General features: G+C 43.2%; 1 protein-coding gene across 1 annotated transcript in view; it reads left to right on the top strand.

Annotated features, from left to right (window-relative positions):
- Window positions 1–25,863, top strand: part of LOC310906945 (dynein axonemal heavy chain 5-like) — a gene marked incomplete at both ends in the record, with an annotated part of 154,876 nt that overhangs the window by 69,047 nt on the left and 59,966 nt on the right. Inside the window, 11 exons of the mRNA XM_083856673.1 lie at window positions 2,353–2,442; window positions 2,528–2,764; window positions 3,300–3,467; window positions 7,506–7,712; window positions 9,002–9,331; window positions 10,483–10,689; window positions 10,777–11,019; window positions 11,689–11,843; window positions 22,157–22,821; window positions 23,940–24,220; window positions 24,587–24,802. Coding sequence (XP_083712799.1) covers window positions 2,353–2,442; window positions 2,528–2,764; window positions 3,300–3,467; window positions 7,506–7,712; window positions 9,002–9,331; window positions 10,483–10,689; window positions 10,777–11,019; window positions 11,689–11,843; window positions 22,157–22,821; window positions 23,940–24,220; window positions 24,587–24,802 — 2,799 coding nt within the window. The remainder of the gene's footprint in view (window positions 1–2,352; window positions 2,443–2,527; window positions 2,765–3,299; window positions 3,468–7,505; window positions 7,713–9,001; window positions 9,332–10,482; window positions 10,690–10,776; window positions 11,020–11,688; window positions 11,844–22,156; window positions 22,822–23,939; window positions 24,221–24,586; window positions 24,803–25,863) is intronic.

Here is a 25,863-nt window from a genome sequence, read left to right as displayed (position 1 = left end):
GTGACTCATTTTCTTTCTCCACATTAAATATCACACTAATCCAATTTGTGTAAAGGCTGCTACTGTGCCTGGAGCATAGAACTGAATATATAATCCAGAGAGTTTCTTACCTTTAATATTTATATGCTGATGTTAAAATTAATATTACAAGTATTAATAACTTTCTATTACTGAGTTGTTCTTTTGCTTGTCTAAACCCTTTGAATATGTTACCAACTTCCTGTCCTGAAGAGCATTCTGTAGTCTAGTGAGTTCTATAGTGATTTTGCTCTGTGCAAAAGGATCTTTCTTTCATATGAGTTTTTAGCATCTAACTTCATTTTTCAGCCTCCTTGTAAGGGATAGCAAATTCCTGATCCAAATTCTTAAAAATCTATGTGTATTTGTCATGACCCAACTTATTTTTCCAGTCCCCCTGTCCAAGTAATTAATGCAAATTTCTGTGTTAATCCTGTGTCCTTTTTTCATCCATATATTGTTTTAAAAATAGTAGTAGTCATAAAATGCTATCATATGTGGAACTGATTTTTTTTTCCTAGAAACTCAGAGAAAAAGAAAACATTAAAAAACCCTTCATAAACTACAGAAACCCCACTGGATTCATAAGTACCATAAAACTAGTTCTGGTAAAAATTGGGCTCTTGATAGTACAGAATACTTTGACGCATTAAATATCTTTATTCTGTGTGTTTCAAATCAATTATTAAACAATTTACAGTGCCCTATGAGACATCTAGTCTATTTTACAGATGAAGAAGCTGAGTCTCAGTGAGATTTAGCTCCAAATTCTAAAAGTTTTAGATTTGAATTTCCCACAGTGCTGGTGGGCCCTCCCCTGTGGTACCCATAACACCTTCAGTTACTCACCTGAGCTCCTGCATACCATTGGGGATGAACCAGGCATTTTTGAGTGAAAGCCACAAAAAGGCAGCACACTGAAGTGGAAGCACTTTTGCTAGTCAGCAAGAATTAGCAAAAAAAGCAACCTGAGAGAGTGGGTGGCATCCCTGCCCATGGTGGAGTGAAGGAAGTAGATGACCTCTAAGGTCCCTTGCAACCCTACCTATTCCATGATTCTGTCTATGCCTGCACTCAGATTGTCTTCTTAGACCAATTACCCATGAGCCCTACTCTAGATTAAGGTGCCTGAGCTTTTGATCTCAATATATATATTTTGTTATGTGTGTGTTACCTGATGTTCTAGTTGGATGGAACTCAGATGGATGTGTAAAAAATATTGATTCACTCTCTGTGATATTACATATCAGCATAGGGCACTTGGAGAACTTTAGTGGAAAAAAATAAACTGAAAAGTGAAACAAAACTGGTGAGCATATGGGTAAACAGCTCAGTGATTTTTTAAAAGTATCTAAGTAAATTGTTTATGTCTTTGGGTGATTGAATGTTTTCAATGTCTTAGCTTTCTCTCTGACAGTACATGACGTCTGTAATTGGAATTCCTTCCAAATTACTATCTCCCATAGTATCCCTGTCACTTCCCAGAATGAGTGGCCAGTGATGATTTCCAAAGATTAAGGTGGCAAATAGAAGCCATAGGGAGAGCATTATATTACAGATTGTTGAATGGTGGAAAAGGTGGAATGGTGTTGAAAGGTGGAAAAGGTTATAATTTACATCAGTCTGTACTATTGGATGGCAATTGATATTCTAAAATTTTGCACTGCAAAAGAGAGGACTTTACATCAATTTGAAACTTTGCTCAAGATGTTGCAAAACATTTGACAACTACTACAGACAGAGTAGCCATCACTATGAAGAAACCTGAGTAAAGGCCAACTTCCATTTAAATCAATTCAAAAATTCTTTCTGCATCTTGCCAGGATTGTGCAGGAAAATGAGAGTATTGGTTTCAAGAGGGACTGATACAATATGATGCAGTCAGAACAGACCAGACAGATTAGACAGATAGAAATTTATAGTGGTAAACTTGTGCATTATATATATATGTATCATCAGAGCTTTTATCTTCCTACTACAAAAAATATCAGTGGTAGATTAAAATCTCCAGTGGAGAGCACAAATGGCAGGCAGATCCCTGAAGTAACTGAAAAGCATTCTTCAAATTGCTCTTCAGGAAATTACTCTGTGGAGCTCATATGAGTTGCTCTGCTGACTCTGGTACATCAAAGTTATTTTTCTAATATGCTATTGTTAGAAAAAATTCATGGTCAAAGTCTGAATATTTATAAGCCCAGAAATGGGGAAAATTGTTGTTTGGAAATAAAGTTTAGAATATATTTGAAAATAAGGAATTGATCTCATATAAGAATAAATCATACCCTCGAAACTGTAATTAAAGCGAATCTTTAAATAATGTTTTTTTCTTCTCAGGATGTGATGGATTTTGTTTTCTCTGCTGTGACACCAAAAATGTCGATTTTAGAATGTATGTACATCAAGCAAGCTATTGACCTCCTACAGGTAGATATGGCATCTGTTTTTCTCTCCCTGATTCTGTGATTTGTTCTAGGAGGGCAGTAGTTCTATATTGTGGCACACTTTGCAGGGTTTGCTGTCTGGCCGAGATGAGAAGCAGCTCAGTGAGGAACATATTGCTCGCCTGTTTGTTTTTGCTGTGATGTGGTCAGCTGGAGCCCTTCTGGAGCCAGATGACAGGCTGAAAATGGAGCTGTTCCTACGGAAGCACTCTGCAGTGAAAGAGCTTCCAGCTGTCAGTGGAGAGGAAACCATGTTTGAATTTGGTATCAATACCTGTGGCCAGTGGGAGCACTGGTCAAAGAAGGTTCGTATGCTGCGACATGCTAAGCTTTCTTAATAGGTACACAAGATGTATTTGAGACATTTTATTTCCAACACTACATAATTAGTTTAAGAGACATTTTATTTCCAACACTACATAATTTGTTTAGGAATATTAACCCTACCAAATCCTCAAGAGCTTCTGGTTTTGAATGCATTTTTTCTTTCCCCCATGTATATCTTCAGCAAAGAATAGAAACATGCATTTGAAATAGCTTTGGAATGGAAATAGAAATGATCTAACTCTGTATGCTGTCTATCACCCTACTCTTTAAGAGATTCCAGCAAGGAAAAGCTTTTATCAGGTGCTGGAGCGATGAAAATATCCTGTTAGTCTAACGCCCTTTTAGAAAAGCGTGACAAAATACTGATTGATTACAAAAGGATACTTGGCTTTCAGGAAGAAAAGTTTTGCTTATGTAAATTTTATAAAGTACATTTGATTTTGTGTTCTGATGCAAAGTGATTGTGTGGGCAGGTAGGAGTTCTCAAACTTTTGGCATGTCTTTCTTATGCAGGTCCCTGAATATATTTATCCTAAAGATTCAGTACCAGAATATACTTCCATTCTAGTTCCAAACATAGACAGTGTCCGAACAGAATTCCTAATGCACACTATCATGAGGCAAGGAAAAGCTGTTTTACTAATTGGGGAACAGGGAACAGCAAAAACTGTTATGATTAAGGTAGGTGGAACAGAAAAACATATGTAATATCTTACTACAATAGCATTGCAATAATTGATATTGGCACAAATGTTAACTTCAAGTTAAGAATAGTTTGATTTTTCTTCAGAGTACATACTAGCACTTCTACTGAGGCATTTTTCCAGTACTCACATGGATTACAAGCAAAAAAAACCCCAAGTCTCTACATTTTAGTATGATGGTTTCTGTTAAACTATGCTACCTATGGCCACAAGGTCAGATGATAAAGCCTCTCTCATATGCTTTCTTTTCTTTTGAGTAGTCTAATGGAAGATTCTGCTAAGAAAATGTTGATTTTTGGAGGATTTTTTATTTTCCTGTGCTTTGTCAATGGTGCCATGTGTGAACTGATCTTTCATACACCCTTGTTGCACAGCTTTTCTTAAAAGCCAAACAGAAGAAAAAGAACTTCTTTCTTTAGTAAGGATGGTTTTCAGAGAGTAGATTTACTGTTTATTATCTGCTCTCTCAATTTCTTCACCGAAAATGGCATATTCTTTCTCTAGAAGGAAATAACAGGATTGCTATTAAATTAACAATACATGCTTTCTGTATTACAAACTGTTGCAGGTTAATCATATGAGACAAAAAAATTAATAACTTAATACAGAAAAGTCAATAATCAAAAGGCTGAACAAACTCAGATGTCATACCAAACTTGGCATCCCTTATTTAAAAAAATGGAAGCATAATTTTTTTCAGCTGGATTTCTGTGTTTTTCAGGGGAATGTGTGGATTCTTTGATCAATGAGAGGTAGCTAGGTAAAACTGATCTACTGTTGGGACAGCTGAATTTGCTGTACAGGCATCTGGTTGGCTGTACATTGGCTGTACATACCTCCACTGGAGGATTTGCAGAGGTCTTGAAATGGAAAATAGCTGAAAAACACCGGCCTAAATTGACCTTTGGCTTTCTTAAAATCTGGAGCCATTTTGCATGCCCCGGCTGTGTGCTCTCTGAGCCCTGAGGGAGAGTGAGCTGTACCCACGCCAGCAGCCATTAATACTATATTTTCAGCGTAGCTGTCAATGCCAACAGGCAATGCCAGTGTAGTGTCAGCTTCTGTTCCTGGCACCAGCTGCAGAACTATTTTAGCAGAGTGAAGAGGCGGGGTCTGGGTGGTGGTCTTGATATTCCACATACTGGATTTTGTCCAGATACTGGCAACCTCCAGCCTTCAGCTGCCATTCCTGTGCCTAAAAATAATTGGAACTGATTCTTGGGAGTTGCTTACTCTGAGTCTATGCTATAGAGCAGAGTATATTCCTTACACAAGAGAGTTGTATGCCAGCAGATATTTGATCTCATGTAAGGTTAAGAGTGAGTGTTAGCTGCCTTCACAACTCTTCCCCTTCTGCTTTCATCTCCTGTAGAATTTTGTTTTACTGCACCTTGTAGAAATTTCCAGATATAAACAGTTGATTTCATGAAAAATTGAAAGGACCTTAACATAGAACATTTCAGGCAGTAATTTGAATTAATCTGAATAATCTTCAGTGTTGAGTTAAACATCAGTATGAATCAAAATAAAGAACTTAAAATAGAATGTTAATTTAAGACCTTTATTCTCTGTACTGTTAATTCTTGAATTGCACAAAATTTTGAAAAGTAATATTAAACTGGTAAAGGACAGTTGAAAATTCTCTGACAGTTTAACTAACAAAAATAATCCGGTTCAATACTCTTTTCTTTTTCAAAGATACTTCTCACTTCTGTACTGTGCAATATTACAGTTACCATGCAAAAATTCTGAAATGCCATCAATGTGTTTTTGAATGGTTGAGAATTCGTAGTTGCAGTTAACTGGCCTTGGCTAGCTCCAAGACTCTTACTCAGCTGCTGATTGCCTCCCCTTCCTCAACAGCACAGGGGTTAAGGTAAAGTTAGAGAGATCCTCAACTCACCAGTTACCACCATGGGAAAAACATTTGATTTGGGGAACACTTTTAAAATTTATTTCTAAATAAATAAAATATTTAAATAGTAATAAATATATAAATAAATATTTAAATAATTAATAAATGAAATTGAAATAGAATTGGATGGTGAAAAACAAATACTGAAAGCACCCTCTTCTCACCCCTCTTTTCTTTTCAGGCTCACCTTTAGTCCTTCATCCCTGACTCCTCTACTTCCTCCCTGGTCAGCAGTGCAGGGGAATGAGAAATGGGGGCTGTGGTCAGTCCATAACAACTCCAATCTGTCTCTCCTTCCTCCTCATGTTGCTCCCTCCTCCCACATGGGATACAGTTCTTACAGTTCAACCAGGGCTACAGTTCTTCATGAAATATTGCACCATGGGTTCTTCATGGGGTCACAAGTCCTGCCCAGCAAACCTGCTACAGCATGGGCTTCTCTTTCCATGGGTCTGCAGGTCCTACCAGGAGCTCCAGCATGGACTTCCCATGGGGACACATCCTCCTTTGGGCATCCAGCTGCTCCAGTGCGAGGTCCTCCAGGGGCTATAGGTTGATCTCTGGTTCACTGTGAATCTCCATGGAATGCAGGGGGACAACCTGCTTCACCATGGTCTGCATTACAGGCTGCAGGGGAATCTGTGCTGAAGCACCTCCTGCCCTTCTTTCTGCTCTCACTTTGGTGTCTGCAGGGCTGATTTTCTCACGTTTTTTCACTTTTCTCTCAACTGCCAGGCAGCATTTTGCCCTTCTTGACACAGGCTGAGTGTCTCCAGTGGGTCCGCTGGAGGTGGCTGGAATGGGCTGTGTCTGGCATGGGAAAGCCCTATCCTCCTCTTTCCAGGGGTTGTCCCACAGCCCCACTGCCTGCACCTGGGCACCTGCACCTGGCACATGAGCTTTGTACATATTGCTAGACTCCTGAGGAGAGGTCTGAGTACTGAAATGCACCAATTCCTCAGGTGTGAAGGGTGCACACCAAAGACAGGACTGCATATGCATTGCACATGTGAGGTCTGAAAAAAACTACTTCTGAAGGGCATCTTTTCTTAAACTGCTATCACTGTACCAACAAAATCAACAACATTCATCAAAATATTTTGAGGGGCTCTAGATGTATCTTCCTTTCTGTTGTCACACAGAAGGTATGTCTCACTGCAGTTCTTAGAGCACTTCATCAGCAATGATACAGATTTATTTTTTTGAGGTATCAAAATGGGAACATTTACAGTCAACCCTCTTATATAGATAAGAATTTCAATGATATTCAGCTTTATCATCATTGTAGAAGAATCAAATCTTTAAAAAGAAATTATGTTGGAAATATGGAATTTTTAGTGCTATTTCAAAGTTCCAGGACTTTTCCTAAACAAAATATTTCCTATACTCTCTCTCTCTCTCTCTCTCTCTCTCTCTCTCTCTCTATATATATATATATATTTATATATATACACACATCCCTATCCCTTGGTGTGACTCCAGGGTTATATTTTTTTATTATAAAACCTCACTAAATATGAGAAGTGGAACTTTGTTGTTTTGGGGCATCCTCAGCAGCTGTGGGAATTATACATATTCATAAAATTCAAGGATTACTTTCTTCATTAAGAGAAGATAGCTATCAGTAAGTGTGTTGTAGCTGGGTTTAATTTTACACTGCCATTCCTTTACACTGCTTTTGTTTTAAGAGTTTTGGTTTTGTAGTGTACACATGAAAATGGATTCGGTTTTTCTCTCGTTCCTTGCAGTCTGCTGTGATAGATCATCACTAACAGCTTAAATTTAGAAAAATCCTGACAATTGCTAATGCAAACTTTACTTGCATCTCGAGCTGGCATATATCTACTTGTTGTAATATTTAGTCAAGTCTATTAAGAGCTTATAAATTTTAATACTTAAAAATTTTATGCAAAACATTAACTGAGACTGTTTGAATTTCAAGTTGCAGATGGTGTATTTATCTTAAATAAACTGTGTTTGGAGACTTTGAAGCTAATAGTAAGACTGAGATTTTTGCAGGGCTGCTGAGAATCTGTGTCTCCTTTTTTCTTAATTCACCTGGAGTTATTGATGTGCTTTTAAAAGTGGTTTATCTTGCAGAATTACACAAGCAAGTATGATCCCGATGTTCACTTGACCAAATGCCTAAACTTTTCCTCTGCAACTCTGCCACATATGTTCCAAAAGAGCATAGAAAGTTACATAGGCAAAAGAATGGGTGCTACACATGGTCCTCCAGCAGGGAAGAAAATGACTGTCTTTATTGATGACATCAACATGCCTCTGATTAATGAATGGGGTGATCAGGTAAAAGGAAAATATTAACATTTGGGAGTTGATGGTCTTACCATTGTTGCTGATGGAAATACTGCTCTGTGGGTTGAAAAAATGGGACAGGTTAGAAAAAAGGTATCATGATATGGATTAGAACAAATATTACTAAAAACCATTTCCCCAAGCCAGTTTTTGACATGACTAATAAATAAGCCGTCAGTCTCAAAAGATCAAGGGCAGTGTCAAGCCACTTGGTGCAATTGTATTTAAGCCTTTTGATTTGGTTGCATACAATGCTAGTAGGACTTCCAAACTAGCATTCCTTAGAACCAGTCTGGGAAAGGAAGCATGCATATCCAAGAAACATTCAGAGATTTTTCTTTGATCTGCTCTTGACTTTAAATTGCTATTTTGTGTGATATCTATTGTGTGAAATCTAAGCTGGTGGGGAGTCTAAAGAGCAAGACTTATGAAGAAATTAATGTTGTTGAGCCTTGAGTAAAGAAAGCTCGGAGGAGATCTTACTGCTCTCTACAACTGCCTGAAAGGAGGTTGTAATGAGGTCAGTGTTGACAGGACAAGGGGAAATAGCTTCAAGTTGTACCAGGGGCAGTTTAGATGGGACATTAGGGAAAATTTCTTCACCAAAATGGTCGTTGAGCCCTGGAACAGATTGCCTAGGAAGTGATGGGGTCACCATCCCTGGAGGTATTTAAGAGAGGTGTGGAAGTGGCACCTGGGACATGGATTAGTGGTGGATTTGGCAGTACCAGTTTAATGGTTGGACTCAGTGATAGAAAGGTCATTTCCAACCTAAACAATTCTGTGATCACAGTTGACATTAAAGACTTGCAAGATGTCTTAAGGTATTGATGAAAGAATGCTTACAGACATATACTCTGAAAATGTGACTTAAGTTAAAAAAGAAAAATTCTTCTAAGAAAAAGCAATTTCCCTGCTTCTAGTATAGCTCTGTACTCAGTGCCTCTGTGCAACTGGACATGTGATTACACATTGTGCTAAATTAACCATTCTTTGTCACTATCTGAATGCCTGTGTCTATCTGCAGATATAGACTGGATTGAAAATTGAAAGTGCTGTCTTTTCTTAAACTGAAATCATGCAAACCAAGTTGAATGTCTGATTTCATGTCCACAAGTACTTGGTAAATGAAACTTACATGCAGCCAATGCATTGCATCTGAGTGCTTAGTTGCCATGTTGCATGTTGACAACCTTGAAACACTTACACTTAACTCCTCCTCTTTTTTTTTTTTTTTTTTTTTTTTTTTTTTTTTTTTTTTTTTTCTTGGCTATATTTAGATCACCAATGAGATTGTAAGACAGCTGATGGAACAGAAAGGTTTCTACAGTTTGGAGAAGCCAGGGGAATTCACGAATGTGGTTGACATCCAGTTTGTAGCTGCTATGATTCACCCTGGGGGGGGTCGGAACGACATCCCACAGCGCCTGAAACGCCAGTTCACCATCTTCAACTGCACACTGCCTTCTACTTCCTCTATTGATAAGATATTTCAAACAATAGCTGAGGGCTATTTCTGTGAACAACGACATTTTCCTGCAGAAATATGTAAACTGGCTTCAGCATTAGTATCTACAAGTAGAAAGGTTTGGCAAATGACAAAAGCAAAGGTAAAGTTACATCTCTTAAGCCCTTGAAACATCTGACCCAGGCCTTTTGTACTTTTGTCTGCATTTGTAGTTCATACTGTGAAGCTGTGACCAATGGGTGTAACTGCTGGCTGATGCCTCTGTTCTGAATTGGCTGTTCTCAGCACCAAGTTACTGATGAAAATCCTAATCACATGCAGTGTCTTCTGTAGCTGATATAAGCATCCCATTATATACATATAATATAGTAACCATAGATGATAGGAAGACTGAGACATCTTCCAGTTGAAAAAGTGTTGAGAGCACAAGGAACCAAAAATTAAAAATTAGATAGGAATCTTCTATAAAGCTGTTTGAGATAGTGAGAAACTAAAGATTGGCATTTTAGGAAAGAAGTCAAATTTGGCAGAGAGGGAATCAGTTAAAAACAAATAAAATCTGGTATTTACTAATTTATAAATATTTACTTTTTCCATTTCAAACAGACTGTTAAAAGCATTTGACTGCAAGTTGTGGGCAAATTTTGCTTTGAAAGTGACAAAAAAATAGATATAGAATGAAATTTGAAAAGAACACAACTACAGCATAGAAATGTGTGTCAAATTTGTAAAACTTCTTCTGAGAAAAGTGGAGGAGAGTGGTGGAAAGATAGGGATTAGTTAAATTCCTGTCCAGAACAGGTTGTTCAGAATTTCATAAACAATTCACTGTAGACCTATGCTTGGTTTACACAGAGAAATAGAGGAACTTCTAATGAAACTACTGACTAGTCACTATTGACCAATATATTCAACAGAACTGGTGCTTATAACTATTAATTAACTTCTTTTCCTAGAGAAAATGTAACTTCCGGTAGGTTGTAAATATTTTTTACAATATTTACATTTATTATTTTACAAAATCCTCTCCTCTCCTCTCCTCTCCTCTCCTCTCCTCTCCTCTCCTCTCCTCTCCTCTCCTCTCCTCTCCTCTCCATGTGAAATTAAAGACCTGGTCATTGCTACTGTAATTTCTTCATTTTACAGTTGCCTCTTAAATGCCAAGCATGTATTTCTGCTTTAATGCAAGACTGAAGTTTGTGAAAATAACCACATTCAGTTTCACTTAATAATAAGTAGAAAATATTTTCATTGAGCAGTTATTTGAATATAGTTCATGATATTATTTTGTAGATGTTACCAACTCCAGCTAAATTTCATTACATCTTCAATTTACGAGACCTCAGTCGTATTTGGCAAGGAATACTTACAGTTACTTCTGATGTCTGCCAGAGCATCAGTGTTTTGGTAGCCTTATTCCAACATGAGTGCAGACGTGTTATTGCAGACAGGTTCATCAGCCAAAGCGATAAAGACTGGTTTGAAGCTATGATGAGGAAGGTAAGCAAATAGTATTTTAGTATTTGCCACAGAAAGAGGCCAGTGACATATTTCATTACTAAAGCAATCCTTAATATATTGTTGTAGGTTGTTTCTGAGGAACATGGTCAAAATCTGTTTGGAGATAAATCCATGGAATTATACTTCGTGGATTTCCTGCGTGATCTCCCAGAGACTGCTGGAGATGAACCTGATGATGCAGAGTTGAAGGCTCCTAAAATTTATGAGCCTATCCCATCTTTGGATTACTTGGCTGAAAGATTACGGATGTTCATGCAACAGTACAATGAAACTGTCAGAGGATCAAAGATGGATTTAGTATTTTTCAAGGTATTACTGCTTGTAATTGTATTAATACAAGAAAGTGCCTGATCTTTCGCACTTAGTGATACATAGATCTTGTATGTTCCTATCACATTATTTCGGAGATAGCTCAGAACAACTAGATTGTTTATACAGTGCACACAAAGTCATCTTGCTTTCCCGTAAGTCCCCTTCTTGTCAAAGGTCTTGATGCACAAAGCTTTCTTCAACTTTAGATTGGGTGGTTTGATCAAATTTTAGGGCATTTCAGATGAATTCTCACCCCAAGATAGCTACAGCAGTTGAATAAGGAATGCCTATAATGCACTTGCATTTTACTTTTGTCAGTCTATTTAGAGAGCTTGTAAATAGGTCAGCTAAAAGGCTGGAGGAGTCCTCTCTGCTTTTCCTTCTGCCCCCTAAGGGGCATGCTCTCAGCTCTGCTGATGACAAATTGTGCATATGACATTGCTTCATACAAGCTTGATGCAAGGACATTTCTCTTGGGCTAGCCCTGCTGCCCACTGGAGGGAGGGGAAATCTGCTGATTTTGATGAGTACAGGACTGAGTCTTTGGCATAGGCTCCAGAGAAGTCATCTAGCTGTTGGGAAGCAGTTGCTTGGTGACATGCTTCTAGTTGATTATACAACACATCATTTTTGCATCTCTTCATCCCCTTTTCTCTCAATACACAGGATGCAATCATCCATTTGATTAAAATATCACGGATTATTCGCACTCCACAAGGAAATGCATTGTTGGTGGGTGTGGGTGGATCTGGAAAACAGAGTCTGACTAGACTAGCATCTTACATTGCTGGATATGAGAGCTTTCAGATTACTTTAACAAGGTAACACAGCGCAGTGTACATGGACATTTACTCCTTAATTTGCCATAGAAATGAACTTCTCACAATCAGCTTAAAGAAATTCAAACCTCTCAAACATTTTATCCCTCACTGTAAACTACATTTCTGGTTTTATATAGCCAAAGTGCATTATGATAATTTGTGTCAATGATTTAATATTTTGTAGCGGTGGAATTCTGTAATTTATAGAAATTTGAAGTGAAAGGAAGTAGCTCCTGCCTTCTGTGTCTCTTTTGAAATAAGGTTTACAGGAATAAGTAATGAAGACCAGCAGAGTGTATTCTCCTTTGCAAGCTATTTAAAATGCTGAGAAATACTCTTTAGAGACATATCAGGTCTATGAATAGTGTTATGAGGCTTCTGATGAAAGGAAAGATAAAGGAAAACATATCACAATCTCTTCCTGTGTCCCAGAACCAGAAGAAAGGAACACTGAGAATAAAAAAAGGGAGGAAAGAAAACTCAAAGTGATAGAACAGAATCCCTGGATTTCCAAGATTAATAAGGCAAATATGAATAATGGCAATGAATATGGAGGGAGGAAGAATGAAATTAGCAGTGAAGAGTGGATGCTGGGTCATTTTTTGTCTCTAAGTATCATTTACCATAACTGGTGTTAGATTATTGAACCAGATACACTGATATTCTGACTCAGAAGAGAAATTCTTATGTTCCTATCAGAATACCACAAGTCACTGTAATAATTGTAGCTGACACATACAAACTAAAGAGTTGGATTGTTTTTCAAGCTCTGCAGTGCTTGCTTTACAGGTATTTACAGAGCAGAAATAAGATGGAGCTGAACAGGGTCTTTTCCTGGTGGCATATTTATTATGTGAAGAATGTGTGTATTGCACAAATCAGTTATGACTTTGAAGAGATTCCTGGAAATAAGAGATTGGTTACAAAGAAAAAAGGTTTCTAATTTCAGCTTTGCTTGTTTAGGGACAAAATCTGCCATTTTGTTAACCTTACTTTATGTCATTTTATATTGCGCAATCTGAAATTTGAAGCTGAATTTGTGTGGTTTTCATCTGAATCTTACTTATTGTGTGCACCAACTATAAAACACATAACCAGTCATGGTCTCCGTTTGCAGAAGAGCTGATCAGCCCAAGTGATAATGTTCAAACATCATTTCTGGGCTTAATTTTAGTTAAACCATATAACACAATAAATGCCTCAATTTCGTTCTCTTATGTCTCTTAATGATTTCTGCAGTGGATCGGCTTTCCAATGGGTGCAGCTCCGGCCAGCCCTGCCGCCACTACATCCAGGGGCCACTTTGCCAGAGGCGTGGGCAAACTCGACCAAGGTGCGGATGGTGCGCAGAATAGAAAGGCGGGACTCTCAAGGTGTGCAACCAAGGGATGCGTGTTCCCAAGGCCGCGCTCCGGAGAGAGACGCTGGCCTCAAGATGGCACGGCTTTTTATTGAGTAGGTTCGTGGGTGGGATCGCGTGGGACCAATTAAAACTCTTTGCCAACGTATAATGAGGGGATGCACAACTTTTGAACCAGTAACAGGTAACTTGGGGAGGAGGAATACATGATGAGGGGGTGGGGAAGTTATATAACTTAAAGATTGACAGGTAACCGAAAGGTGGTAAACAACTATTATGGGATGGGGTTACCAGGACAACCAAGATTTTGGCGGGAAGGTCTGGGGGAATGGGGGAAGGAGAGAAGGGGAGAAGGAGAGGCCATCTTAAACAATAGTAATAAATACAAAATTATAAAACACAAATTATAAAACCAAACTGGAGCAGTAAAAACCCAATTGGAATTGAATTTAAGCACCACCACATCTCCCCCTTTTTTATTTTTTTGTGATGGCTTTTGGTAGTGTCTGCTTGGGGGATAGATGTTCTGTTCCGTGAGCCACCTCTCGTCATCAGTCTCCGGTGAAGAAGTCCTCTGGGTCAGGGTATTCCTCGTCTTCCCATGACGGGAGCTGCTGCATCTCGATCTTCTCGACGGGAGGAACATTGGCCCAGACGTTGTTCACGCTGAGTGACGAGGTGGCTGCAGTGATGGTCTTTCGAGTGACTCGTCGGATGATGCCAAATGCAATTCCAATTATAAATAACAAAAACAAAATTAAAAGTCCAGTTTTGACAGCAGAATTGACCCAGCCTGAGAGTCCCCAGTTTCCAAACAGTTGGTCAAACCAGTCCTTCTGGGGCTCTCAGTTGGTATCTGACTGGTCTCTCCTGTAACTTAAAATATAACAAAATAAATTAATTAACAAAAAGCCAGTGAGGAATGGGGAAGGAAGGAGCGGACCTCTCTTCCTCCGGACTAACGGGCTTCCTTTTTCTTCGCCAAGTGACATTTTTCACTTGATGATCCGATCCTTTGGAGGCCCTGGGAATGTAAGGTTTCACCCACTTGGCCGGCACCCATTTAAATCCGGTGGGTGTCGATACGCAGGCGTATCCGCGTCCCCAAGTGATTAAATCATGTGGACCTTCCATTCTCATGGTCTCCGGGTCCTTGACGAGAACTGGCGGCTTGGATTCTAATTTCAAATTTGGGTTCCCTCCAAAGTGCCTAATTATTGGGGGATTCATAAGTTCGAATGAACAATTTAGAAAATTAATTGTGTATAAGGCCCTGGCTAATCGAATTTGGGGTGACTCCAATTTCAGAATTTGTCCCTGTTGATTGAGGACTCTTTTGATGTTTTGGTGTGTCCTCTCCACAATTGCTTGGCCTGTCGGGGAATAGGGGATGCCAGTCTTGTGTTCTACTCCCCATTGCTGGAGGAAGTTGCGGAACTCCTTGGAAATATAGCTTGGCCCGTTATCCGATTTGATGACTTTAGGGATGCCTAGGAAAGAGAAGGCTTGGAGAAGGTGTTTAACAACATCCCCTGCTTTCTCCCCTGTATGGGCGGATGCATAGACTGCTCCAGAAAAGGTGTCCACAGACACATGGACGTACTTCAGCCTCCCAAACTGAGGGACATGAGTAACGTCCATCTGCCATACCTCGTTGCTGCTCAGCCCTCGGGGGTTTACCCCGGCATGCAGGGTTGGGACTGCATGTCGCTGGCAGCTGGGACACGTCGCCACAATGGCCTTGGCCTGATCTCGGGTTAGTTTGAACCCTCGGACCAAACCTGGCACATTCTGATGGAACAGTTGGTGGCTGAGCTTTGCCTGCTGGAAAACGTCAGGCAGCGGGGCCTTCGCGACAGGGGCAGCAAGAGCATCAGCCCTCCTGTTTCCCTCCGCTATGAACCCCGGCAAATCCGTGTGCGACCTGGTGTGCATCACGTAAAACGGTTGCTCTCGGTGGGAGATCAGCCTTATTAGCTTCGAGAGCAACTTAAACAGAGCAATGTTAGTCACTTCTTGGAGAACTGAGTTCTCCGCTCTGGACACTACACCTGCAACGTAACTCGAATCAGTTACCAAATTAAATGGTTCAGAGAACCTTTCGAAGGCCCTGACGACTGCGGCCAACTCAGCAATCTGAGGGGATCCTTCCACCTCAGCAATGTCAGACTCCCACTGCTGAGTCTGAGGATCTTTCCAAGTCACCACTGACTTGTGGGACCCTCCGGACGCGTCTGTGAAAACGGTCAAGGCTTCGAGCGGTCTTTTGCTCTGAACACTCCTTAAATTTAATTTAAATTGAGCATCCGAATTAAAAATTTTGTGGGCAGGCCGATGGATTGAAATTTGTCCAGTGTAACTGTCCAGGGCAAACTGAAGTGCTTCGTTCTCTTGAAGCAAGTGCTCTAACATTGCCTTTGAAATTTGGCCCGAATTCAACCGAATTGGTACGTGGATCACCTCAAAGTCGCAACCAGCCAGTTCTCTAATGCGGATTCTGGCTTTCCGGATGAGTTCAGCCATCAACTCCTGTGGGCGTGTCATCCTCTTGGACCTGTGATGGCTGAGAAAGACCCATTCTATAATAAGAAGAGGATCTCTCCCGCCTCGGTTCTTCCGGGGTATGCTGGTCACCCCGTTGTCCCATTGGAATATCATTCCATGGAGGTGCGGCAGATTCCCTAGAATGACAAATCGGAAAGGCAAATCAGCATGGCATCGATTTGCCTGTCTGGTGGACATCAACTCTTGAACCTTTTCCAGTGCTTTCTGTGCCTCCGGGGTGAGTGACCTAGGGGAACTCAGCCCCTCTCCCCCTTTCAATAAACTGAAAAGAGGTGCTAGGTCCTCGGTAGTGAGACCCAGCCAAGGCCTCACCCAGTTCAAAGCCCCACACAGCTGGTGCACATCCGCTAAGGTCTCAATTTTGGTTCTGATCGCCAATTTTTGCGGAACAATGGTCCGCTTATTAATTTCAAGGCCAAGATATTTCCATGGTGGCATCTTTTGAATTTTCGCTTCCTGCAACTCAAACCCTGCAGCAACCAGTGCAGCCACTGTCAGGTCAAGCGCATGCGTCAACAGGTCGTCGTTGGGGGCGCACACGAGCACGTCGTCCATATAATGAAAGATGACGGCCTGGTGTGCAGCTGCACGCACGGGGGTCAGCAAGGAAGACACGTACCACTGGCAAATGGCAGGACTGTTCTTCATTCCTTGGGGAAGAACGCGCCAGTGATACCTCTTCCTTGGGGCCTCTCGGTTGATGTTAGGAACCGAGAACGCAAACCGCGGAGCATCGTCGGGGTGAAGAGGAATTTGGAAAAAACAATCTTTGATGTCAATCACGGCCAAATTGTAATTTTGGGGCAACATGGCTGGGGAAGGCATCCCTGGTTGGAGAGAGCCCATGTCCTCGATGACCTCGTTAATTTGCCTGAGGTCCTGGAGAAGCCTCCATCGGGTCTTATCCGATTTCTGTATTACAAACACTGGGGTGTTCCAAGGAGAGGTGGTCTCCTCTATGTGACCCTTTTGGAGTTGCTCTTCCACGAGCTCATTCAGCGCCTTTAACTTTTCCTTAGAAAGCGGCCACTGCTCCACCCAAACTGGAGAATCCGTTTTCCAATTCAGTTTTTGGGTGGGGCGCAGTTCAGTGACCGCAGCCTGAAAATTTTGTGGAGGGTCAGGGAATTCAATCGTTGCCCCCCACTGGGCCAGGACATCTCTCCCCCACAGGGGTGCTTTGTAATTCAAAACAAAGGGCTGGATGTTTGCCAATTGCCCATTGGACCCCTTAATTTGCACCATGTGCTTTGATTTTTTCGCCAATTGAAGGCCTCCAACACCCTCAACTTGCTCCACCACTGTCTGCAACGGCCAACGTGACGGCCATAGGTGTTCCGGGATCACCGTTACGTCCGCCCCCGAGTCAAGGAGACCTTTAATGGTGGTGGTCTCCCCGCCCACCCTTAATTTGCACACCTCCTCAGGTCTGTCATGTGTGATGTACACGACTGTGCTTATCTGGGGGTGGCAGGTTTTGCAGTCGCCCTCAGGACACACCCTTTCAGGGAGTGATGGTATTGCCTGGGCGACTATCTGTCCCTTTGACAGATAAATGGGTGGAGTCGTGCAGCGAAGCCAGAGTTCAAACCACTCGGGATCCGCAGGAGTGGTTTGGGGAACAATCTCGATCTCTGGCGGGGTATGTTTACAATCCCCCACGACTACATATGTTGTGCCAATTTTGTGCCAGGTACCTCTATTTTTAGATACCGCCACACGGTGCCATTCATCATCACGGATCCACAGGGCATCAGACAACTGAAGATGAAAGGGCACTCCTTCGCTTGTTGTTGTCAAGGACTTTCCTGTGAAAGGAACAGGCACATTCGGGTCAGGATCATCAGGTGAAGGACTCCTCAAAGGGGAGTCTCTTGTCTTGTCCGGTAAATTTCCTCTCAGAGGGCTCCTCTGCTGCCTCTGGGAAGAAAAAGTCAAGTCCGTTAAAATGTCATGTCCGGTACAACTCAAATCATCATTCCCCATTCCCCCTCCCCCGGCTTGGGCCACCCGATTGGGGTCATCGCACTGGGTGGCTCCGCGCTCCCTTATTCGTTTTTTTGTTGGGAGCGTCCTCCCCTCCCATTTCCTCCTCCTCCCTCTTTGGCTTGTTTAAATTCCTGAAACTCCCGTCTCAGGGGACAAGCCTGCCACCAGTGTCCTTGCTTGCCACATAAGGCGCAAGGCCTGTCAGCTGAATTTTCCGATGGACGCCTCCCTTTTGATACCACAGCCGCGTTGTTCTGATGGCAGGTTGGGCTCTCTGCGGTTGCTGCATTCACGGTTTTCCGTCGCTGTTCCGGCCTTTCTGGCTTTCCTGGTGTCATCAGCGGGACCACCTCAGTTACCACCTCGACATAATCCTGTAATGTCGGCTTGGGAATCCGTGGAAGGGTCAGCATGGCCTGTTTGCAGACTTCGTTGGCGTGCCTGAACGCCAGCAACGTGACCAGCCTCTCCCTTGCCACTTCGTCCTCCTCCTGCTGCTCTATGGCTACCGTTAGCCTTTCCACAAACAGCAGGAAGTTTTCCTGAGGTCCCTGAAAAACATCTGAATACGATTCCATGGGGCCGGAAGGCCGCATGGTGGAAAACGCCTTGACAGCAACCTGAGCGATCTGCTTCAACAACGGCTTTGGGAGACTTTCAGCTTGTTTCTGCGGCATCTCCCATTCTCCCTCACCCATCACATGTGCCAGTGTGATCATGTTCCCTTCATTGTCCACAGCTGTGTCAGGGTCATTTGACCACCCTGGGAGCGCGTCCTGCAAGTGCCTTTTCCAGGTTGCAAACCAGAGCTGATACTCAGTTCTGGAATGCAAGCACCTGAAAAGGTACTTGATGTCATGTGGGACAACCTCACTCCCGGTAACCTGGCCATCTAACAAACCAAGGAAGTACGGACTCATGCGGCCGTACTCCTTGAGGGCCTTCATGAGTTCCCTGACAACATTCTGGGACAACTGCTGCCACTTTGCCTCCTCATGCCCTCCCCTACCCCTCCTGTAGGTAACTGGAGCGATAGAAGGGACATGGGGACCATCACTTCCTGGATCCCACCCCTCCCCCTCCTTGCCCCAAGCGTGGGAACCGAAAGAAGGGGCGTGGGAACCGGGAGGCAGTGGGCGGGACTTGGGCGTCACCAAGGGGAGTGGCTTGCGACGGGAGGAGGGCGTGCCAGGGTCTGGGAAAGGCACGCCTTCGGAGGAGTGGTTTTGGGAGGAGACTCGGGAGGAGCGGCAGGTGGGGGGGTCATAGGAAGGGGTTTCAGAACAGTGACAGCCTCGGGGAAGGGTGGAAGGGGACAGAAAAGGGTTGGGGGGGGAAAACTCGGGAGACTGGGAAGGGGAAGGGAACAGGAGCGGGGCCATGGCGGCGGCGGCGGCGAGCGGCGCCTCCGGCAGCGGGGCGGCGGGCAGGGCGGACAAAGAGAACGACCGCGCCATGCGGCCGCCGCCATTCCGCGCCTCTGCCGCGCGAGCGCTGCGTGCCTGCGCCTCTGCCGCATGGCTGCCATGCGCTCCTTCCGCGTGGGCACCGCGTGCGCATTCCACGCGCGCGCCGCGCGCGCCTTCCGCGTGGACGCCGCATGCGCCTGCGGCATGGAAGCCGCATGCGCCTGTCGCATGGGCGGGGCGTGCGTCTGCCGCATGGACACCGCGTGCGTTTGCCGCATGGACGCCGCATGCCCGTGCCACGCGGTCGCCATGCGGTTCTTCCGCATGGATCCCTGCCACGCGGTCGCCGCGCGGCTCCGCGCCTGCCGCGCGGGCGCCGAGCGGCTTTTCCCCCGCGCCTCCCGCGCGGGCGCCGAGCGGCTTTTCCCCCGCGCCTCCCGCGCGGGCGCCGAGCGGCTTTTCCCCCGCGCCTCCACTAACACTGAACTGAACTCGGGGTTTGTTTAGGGAGGTTTGGGGAAGGGAAAATTCCTCGAGAGCGTGGCCAGTGCTCTGTCGGAGGTCCCGGGCAGACTGCCCTGTCTGTCCCGGGCGGGGGGAGGGCGTCCTGAGAGCGCCAGGGCTGGCGGGCTGGGGTACGCCCGCTGCACCTCTGAGGATGCCACGGCGGGGTGAGGGGGAGGGGGATACAGAACGGGAAGAACGGGGGGAAACAGAGCTTTCTCCGGGAGACTGCTCTTTCTGCACTCCTTTCATGTTTTTCACGGCAGTTTGAATTTGCCGCGACCAGAACAGGTATTTCGCTGCATTTTTGTCTCCAGCGGCAGCTAATTTGGTAAGTTTTAAAACGACGGGCTGCCAGTATCGGAGCTCCGTCACTACTTCCGGGTTTGTTTCGGGGAAGTGCAAATAGAGCGTGCGCACAAAACGCTTCAATTCTCCTTTAGAAAACTTAACCTTATTAAAACTCAGAACTCCAACAAAACAACAAAAAACGCCTTTCTCTTCTGCCGAGAGCCTGGCACCCATTTTTCCTTCCAAACCGTACCGCAACACAAAATAAACTAAAAATCAAAACCCAGCACGAAAAACTCCGGTCAGGCAGCCCCCCCCACTGCCTCCGCCCCGAAGGTGCCTCGTAAAACAAAAAAACCCGCTTTAAACCCCGTCTGTGCCCGTGCGCAGACAAAAAGCGGGGGGGCTCCGCGCCGGGATCCGCCGAGTTCGCCGCGCCTTCCGCGGTCCCGGTCCAGACCGGGAATCGAACTCACGTCTCCCGCGCCCGGGCCGGCAAAAAGACGAGCACGGCGCCGCTCCGGTCCCGCGATCCCGGTATCCCGGTCCCCCGACCGGGATTCGAACTCGGGTCGCGGCGGTCAGAGCGCTGAGCCCTAACCACTACACCACGGGCTCTGCTGTGTCGCTCCTGCTTCGCGGCTTCCTGATACCTGCCCGCGGCGCGCCCCGTGTCGCTTCCCCCGATCCCGAGCGCTGCTGGGACCAGCCCGGAGCCGCGAAAACTCAAAACATAAAGCAACAAAACGAAATAAAAACAGGAACCGAAAGTAAAACCCGAGAGAGGAAAACAACCCCCCCCCGGGCGCCGCGCGGCTGGTCCCCCCAGGACAGTCTCTCCTGGGCTGGACCTTCCCTTTTGGGTAGGGTGAGGGCAAGGGGCTCACACGCTTACCCGTCCCTGGTTCCTGCGTGGGTACAGCGGTTTGGTCTGGGGTAAATCCGCACTGAAGAGGACTTCGCTGGGTGCTGCGAAGCTACCCTCCTCTCCCTCCCGGGAGCGCAACTGACCACCAGGAGGCGCGACGACAATGAAAAATCCGTAAAAGGTCCCGACGGACCGGATTTGAGCACGTGGCTCTCAGATTGAGGGCACAGCGTCAGAGCCGTCGCCGTCGAGCTGTCAGATGTTCGCCCACGCGTGACAGCCCCACGTTGGGCGCCAGCTTGCAGTGGATCGGCTTTCCAATGGGTGCAGCTCCGGCCAGCCCTGCCGCCACTACATCCAGGGGCCACTTTGCCAGAGGCGTGGGCAAACTCGACCAAGGTGCGGATGGTGCGCAGAATAGAAAGGCGGGACTCTCAAGGTGTGCAACCAAGGGATGCGTGTTCCCAAGGCCGCGCTCCGGAGAGAGACGCTGGCCTCAAGATGGCACGGCTTTTTATTGAGTAGGTTCGTGGGTGGGATCGCGTGGGACCAATTAAAACTCTTTGCCAACGTATAATGAGGGGATGCACAACTTTTGAACCAGTAACAGGTAACTTGGGGAGGAGGAATACATGATGAGGGGGTGGGGAAGTTATATAACTTAAAGATTGACAGGTAACCGAAAGGTGGTAAACAACTATTATGGGATGGGGTTACCAGGACAACCAAGATTTTGGCGGGAAGGTCTGGGGGAATGGGGGAAGGAGAGAAGGGGAGAAGGAGAGGCCATCTTAAACAATAGTAATAAATACAAAATTATAAAACACAAATTATAAAACCAAACTGGAGCAGTAAAAACCCAATTGGAATTGAATTTAAGCACCACCACAGATTTCCTTTAACCTGCTCTCCATATCTTCAGAAGATAATCCAGCTGTATTTATGTAATGGTTGCAGGTATCAGAATTTACTTGACAACTTAATCCAGCTGTATTAACCTATTTCTAATAAAGAATCTACGTCTGCAAACCATGGGAATACAAAACAGCATCATAATTGCCTTAGATATAGTATTGCTCTCACCATACTTTTCCCCAGCACATTATTTTGCTGACTTCACCTCATTTCACATGATTTATATTTCTGAGCATTCACTTGGGAAAATGTTTTAAAAAAAATATTAAAAAATGTAACCAGGTGCTATGGTATTAATTTCTTATCTAGATTTTTTTTAAATTGCTTTAAGGGAGCTGATTCAGATGATACACAACTCCTAAGATGGTGTGTAATTCTTGTTCTCTCTTTCCTTAACCCTTTCCTATTACAGAACATACGCCACCAACAACCTTTTGGATGATCTGAAAACATTGTACCTCACAGCTGGGCAAAAAGGAAAGGGTATTGTCTTTATATTCACGGACAATGAAGTCAGAGATGAATCTTTTCTTGAGTACATGAACAATGTTTTGACTTCAGGTGAAGTCTCCAATCTTTTTGCACGAGATGAAATAGCTGAAATCACACAAGACCTGATTCCAGCAATGAAGAAGGAATACCCAAGGCTTAGTCCCACTAGTGAAAATCTTTATAATTACTTTATTGCTCGAGTTCGGAATAACTTGCATGTGGTTCTTTGTTTTTCTCCTGTTGGGGAAAAATTCAGAACACGTGCACTCAAATTTCCAGGTCTGATTTCAGGCTGTACTGTGGACTGGTTCCAGCATTGGCCTAAAGATGCTCTTGTGGCAGTTGCACAGCATTTTTTAGGTTCTTACCATATTGAGTGCACAGATGAAGTGAAACAGAGTGTTGTTAACACCATGGGAACGATTCAAGATATTGTAGCTGAAAAATGTGTTGAATACTTTGAACGATATAGGAGACGATCTTTTGTGACACCAAAATCTTACCTGTCCTTCATTGGAGGCTACAAAGCTATTTACAAAGAGAAGTTTACCAGTCTTGGAAGTTTGTCTGAACGCATGAGAACAGGTACTGTAAAAGCTTCTTGATTTTTATTTCTTTCTTTGTTTTTAGAAGTATGAGAAAAATCTGAATAAAAGGATGTAAAAGCATGGATTTAGATTGTGAGCTCATATTCATTTGGAAGCAGACTCATATATTTTCAGCTGTATTGTGTGTGATTACAAAATATGCAGAGATTTTGTTTCAATAAACTTGATGAATGTGCATATTAGAGAGGAGTTTTGGAAATATTGTTAGATAGCAGTTAAAATACCTGAAACTCCTGCTTTGACATGTATGTATGTTGAGGAACTACTTAGATCCTAGTTTTCACAGGTAAGCATGCCAAGTGTAAATCTGTGAAAAGGTAATTAAAGAAATAGGTATATGCCAAATAAAATTTCAAAAATATTGCTCTGTGTGTGGTCATACGTAGTAAACAATTAAAAAGTCTCCTAAACTGAATGCTGTTTGGAAGTGAGTGTGAACTTAAACTGTTTCTTCTCCCTGTATGTCCAAAGGGAAAGGGTGGCTGGCTATCTGGAAGAACAATTATGGGGTTTTTTGAGTTAGATATATATGATGCATTTAGATGCATTCATTTATATATAAGGATGTTTATACTTAAGAGATTTTCTCATAATTTGTTCAAATTATTGGAGCCTTGTATTGCTCGAGAATCTGCAGATTTTTTTACCCCCATCTCATCTGGAACTTCATGTAATGTTGACTTTAGAAGCTCAGCCTACTCTCCTTGTGTCTTCACTTTCATTGTCAGGTTCCTTCTCTTTATTTTGTACAGAGTACAGCCTAATACTTTTTATGTTCTCATGGATTTCAGAAATTTCACACACAATTGTCAAGAGTGTCATTTGCCCTGCTGCTTTTCGGCATGTGTATTTAATATTTAGTCTCCATCTCATATATAAGAATATAAAAAATTGATCAAGTGACAGATTCACTTTAATGCTTTTATGCATTAAAAAAAAAAATCCCTTGCTTAATTTTGGTGTTTAACCAATGGGATCACTTAATGATTCCTACATATGAATCTGAGTGACTTATTTTAAATATCCACATTGCTTCAGTGAGGTTACTTTTTCCATAGGTCTTCCTGTTGCTAAAATGGAATTTGTCCATCACAGGTCTTGCAAAACTGATGGAAGCTGAAGTTTCTGTAAATCAGCTTTCCAAAGAGCTGGTTATGAAGGAGAAAGCTTTGGCTGTAGCTTCAAAAAAAGCTGATGAAGTTTTATTGGAAGTAACCATGAAAGCCCATGCTGCAGAAAAAGTGAAAATGCAGGTGCAAACAGTAAAAGACAAGGCTCAGGCAATTGTGGATGACATTGCCATTGATAAAACAGCAGCAGAAGAGAAACTTGAAGCTGCAAGACCTGCACTAGAAGAAGCCAAGGCAGCCCTGCAGGTCAGAAGCAAATATATTCTGAACGTCCATGTAGTTAATGATTATTATGTACAATAATATGGCTTGTGCTTCTAACTTGGGGCAAAAAAAAGTGGATTGAAAGAATGGTACTAACCTGTGAATCCTTTTAGAAAAACCCCTGAAAACTGAAGAGGTTAAGAGGCAAGTTGGGCAGTACTCTACTGTCATGTAATAAAGTGGTTGTAGAATGGGACTTTCTTTCGGGCCTTTCTGCTGTAGTGCTTCTGTGTGACCTGCAAACCTGCAGCAACTGCATTACATATACATTCCTCCTGAAAAAACATCATTCTTTGCAACTGAGTGACTGCTTAAATAAATGGACTATTTTCTTCTATAATTTTTCAGACAATAAAACCTTCTGACATTGCAACTGTTCGCAAACTGGGTAAACCTCCTCACCTGATAATGCGGATCATGGACTGTGTGCTGCTTTTATTCCAAAGGAAAATAGACTCCGTGGCACTAGATCACGAACACCCAGGTGTGAAGCCATCATGGACTGAGGCTCAGAAGCTAATGAATAATTCAGGATTTCTTAGCATGTTGCTTACTTTTCAAAAGGTAAGTAATAGGGGCAAAACAGCTCAATAACCATCTTCAGAGTTCACATGAATGTGTCTTCTACCATCAAAGGCAGTTTGAAACAGTTTTGTCTATCTATAGTTGTAGATACTTTGTGACTATTCTTATTCATTTTCATGGTTCATTATCTTAGTAATTTTTCTCTGGGGACATGCAGTGGCTTCTAGCAGACAGAAGTATCTCAGGCACTAGATCAAATCTTGAGAAGCTTAGTGTTATCTTATTCAGGCAGTTCCTGCATCTAAGTAGTAATTTGCCTTAAAAGGGCCCACTCCTGGTTTTTCAAATGTCTTGCCTTCTCCAGTGCTACCAGGCCTGTTTGCCTGTAAGGCACTCGACAATTCTGTCTCAAATTTGCTAGAGAGCCTAGTCAGAAATAAGAAAAAAATGAGCAGGAAAAGTAATGGCATGATTTGGGAACTTTTGGGGTTCTTTCACTAGAAAAATAGTGAAATGAAGAATAATCTTATTCTCAACTGTAAAAAAAAAAAGTGAACAGGTTTTTATTTCTGTCGGGACAGAAGCTTTTGCAGCAAGGCTCACTAAATTGTGAGACAATGGAAAATTCTCTATAGGGGAGATGTCACAGGTATCTGGACTAGAAAAAGACCTAGAGTAGAATGAAATGGAAGAACTGTACCCCAACTTTGTTATCCAGGAGACCAAGCAGATTTCAGCAAAACCTGGATTTTCTGCAATGTTGCTGAACATGCTTTCATTTGTACACTGATGTTTTAATCTACTTAGCTGTGCATTTTGCTGATGCCTTTTCTAAGCTGCTGGAGTGGGTTTTTTTTGGTGAAGATCATTCTCACTATCCCCAGGAGCCATTTCTCCCAGAGAGCCCTATTGTGGAAACTTGCACTGCCTCTGTAGACAGTTTTTTCCTGGGGCTGTCAGTCTGGTCACTCTTCCAAGTTCTATCTTGGCTAAACAGAAAGAGAAAATTAGTTTTAAGACAGCAAGGACTAATTATGCACTCCTTACTCAAGCTTCTGTCTAATGCGACTTCCAGTTTTGGCACTTAATAGTGTATCTAT

Source organism: Zosterops lateralis (genome assembly GCF_965231275.1).
Source record: "Zosterops lateralis genome assembly, chromosome: 1".
NCBI lineage: Eukaryota > Metazoa > Chordata > Aves > Passeriformes > Zosteropidae > Zosterops > Zosterops lateralis.
This window is presented reverse-complemented; position numbering and strand designations above follow the sequence as displayed.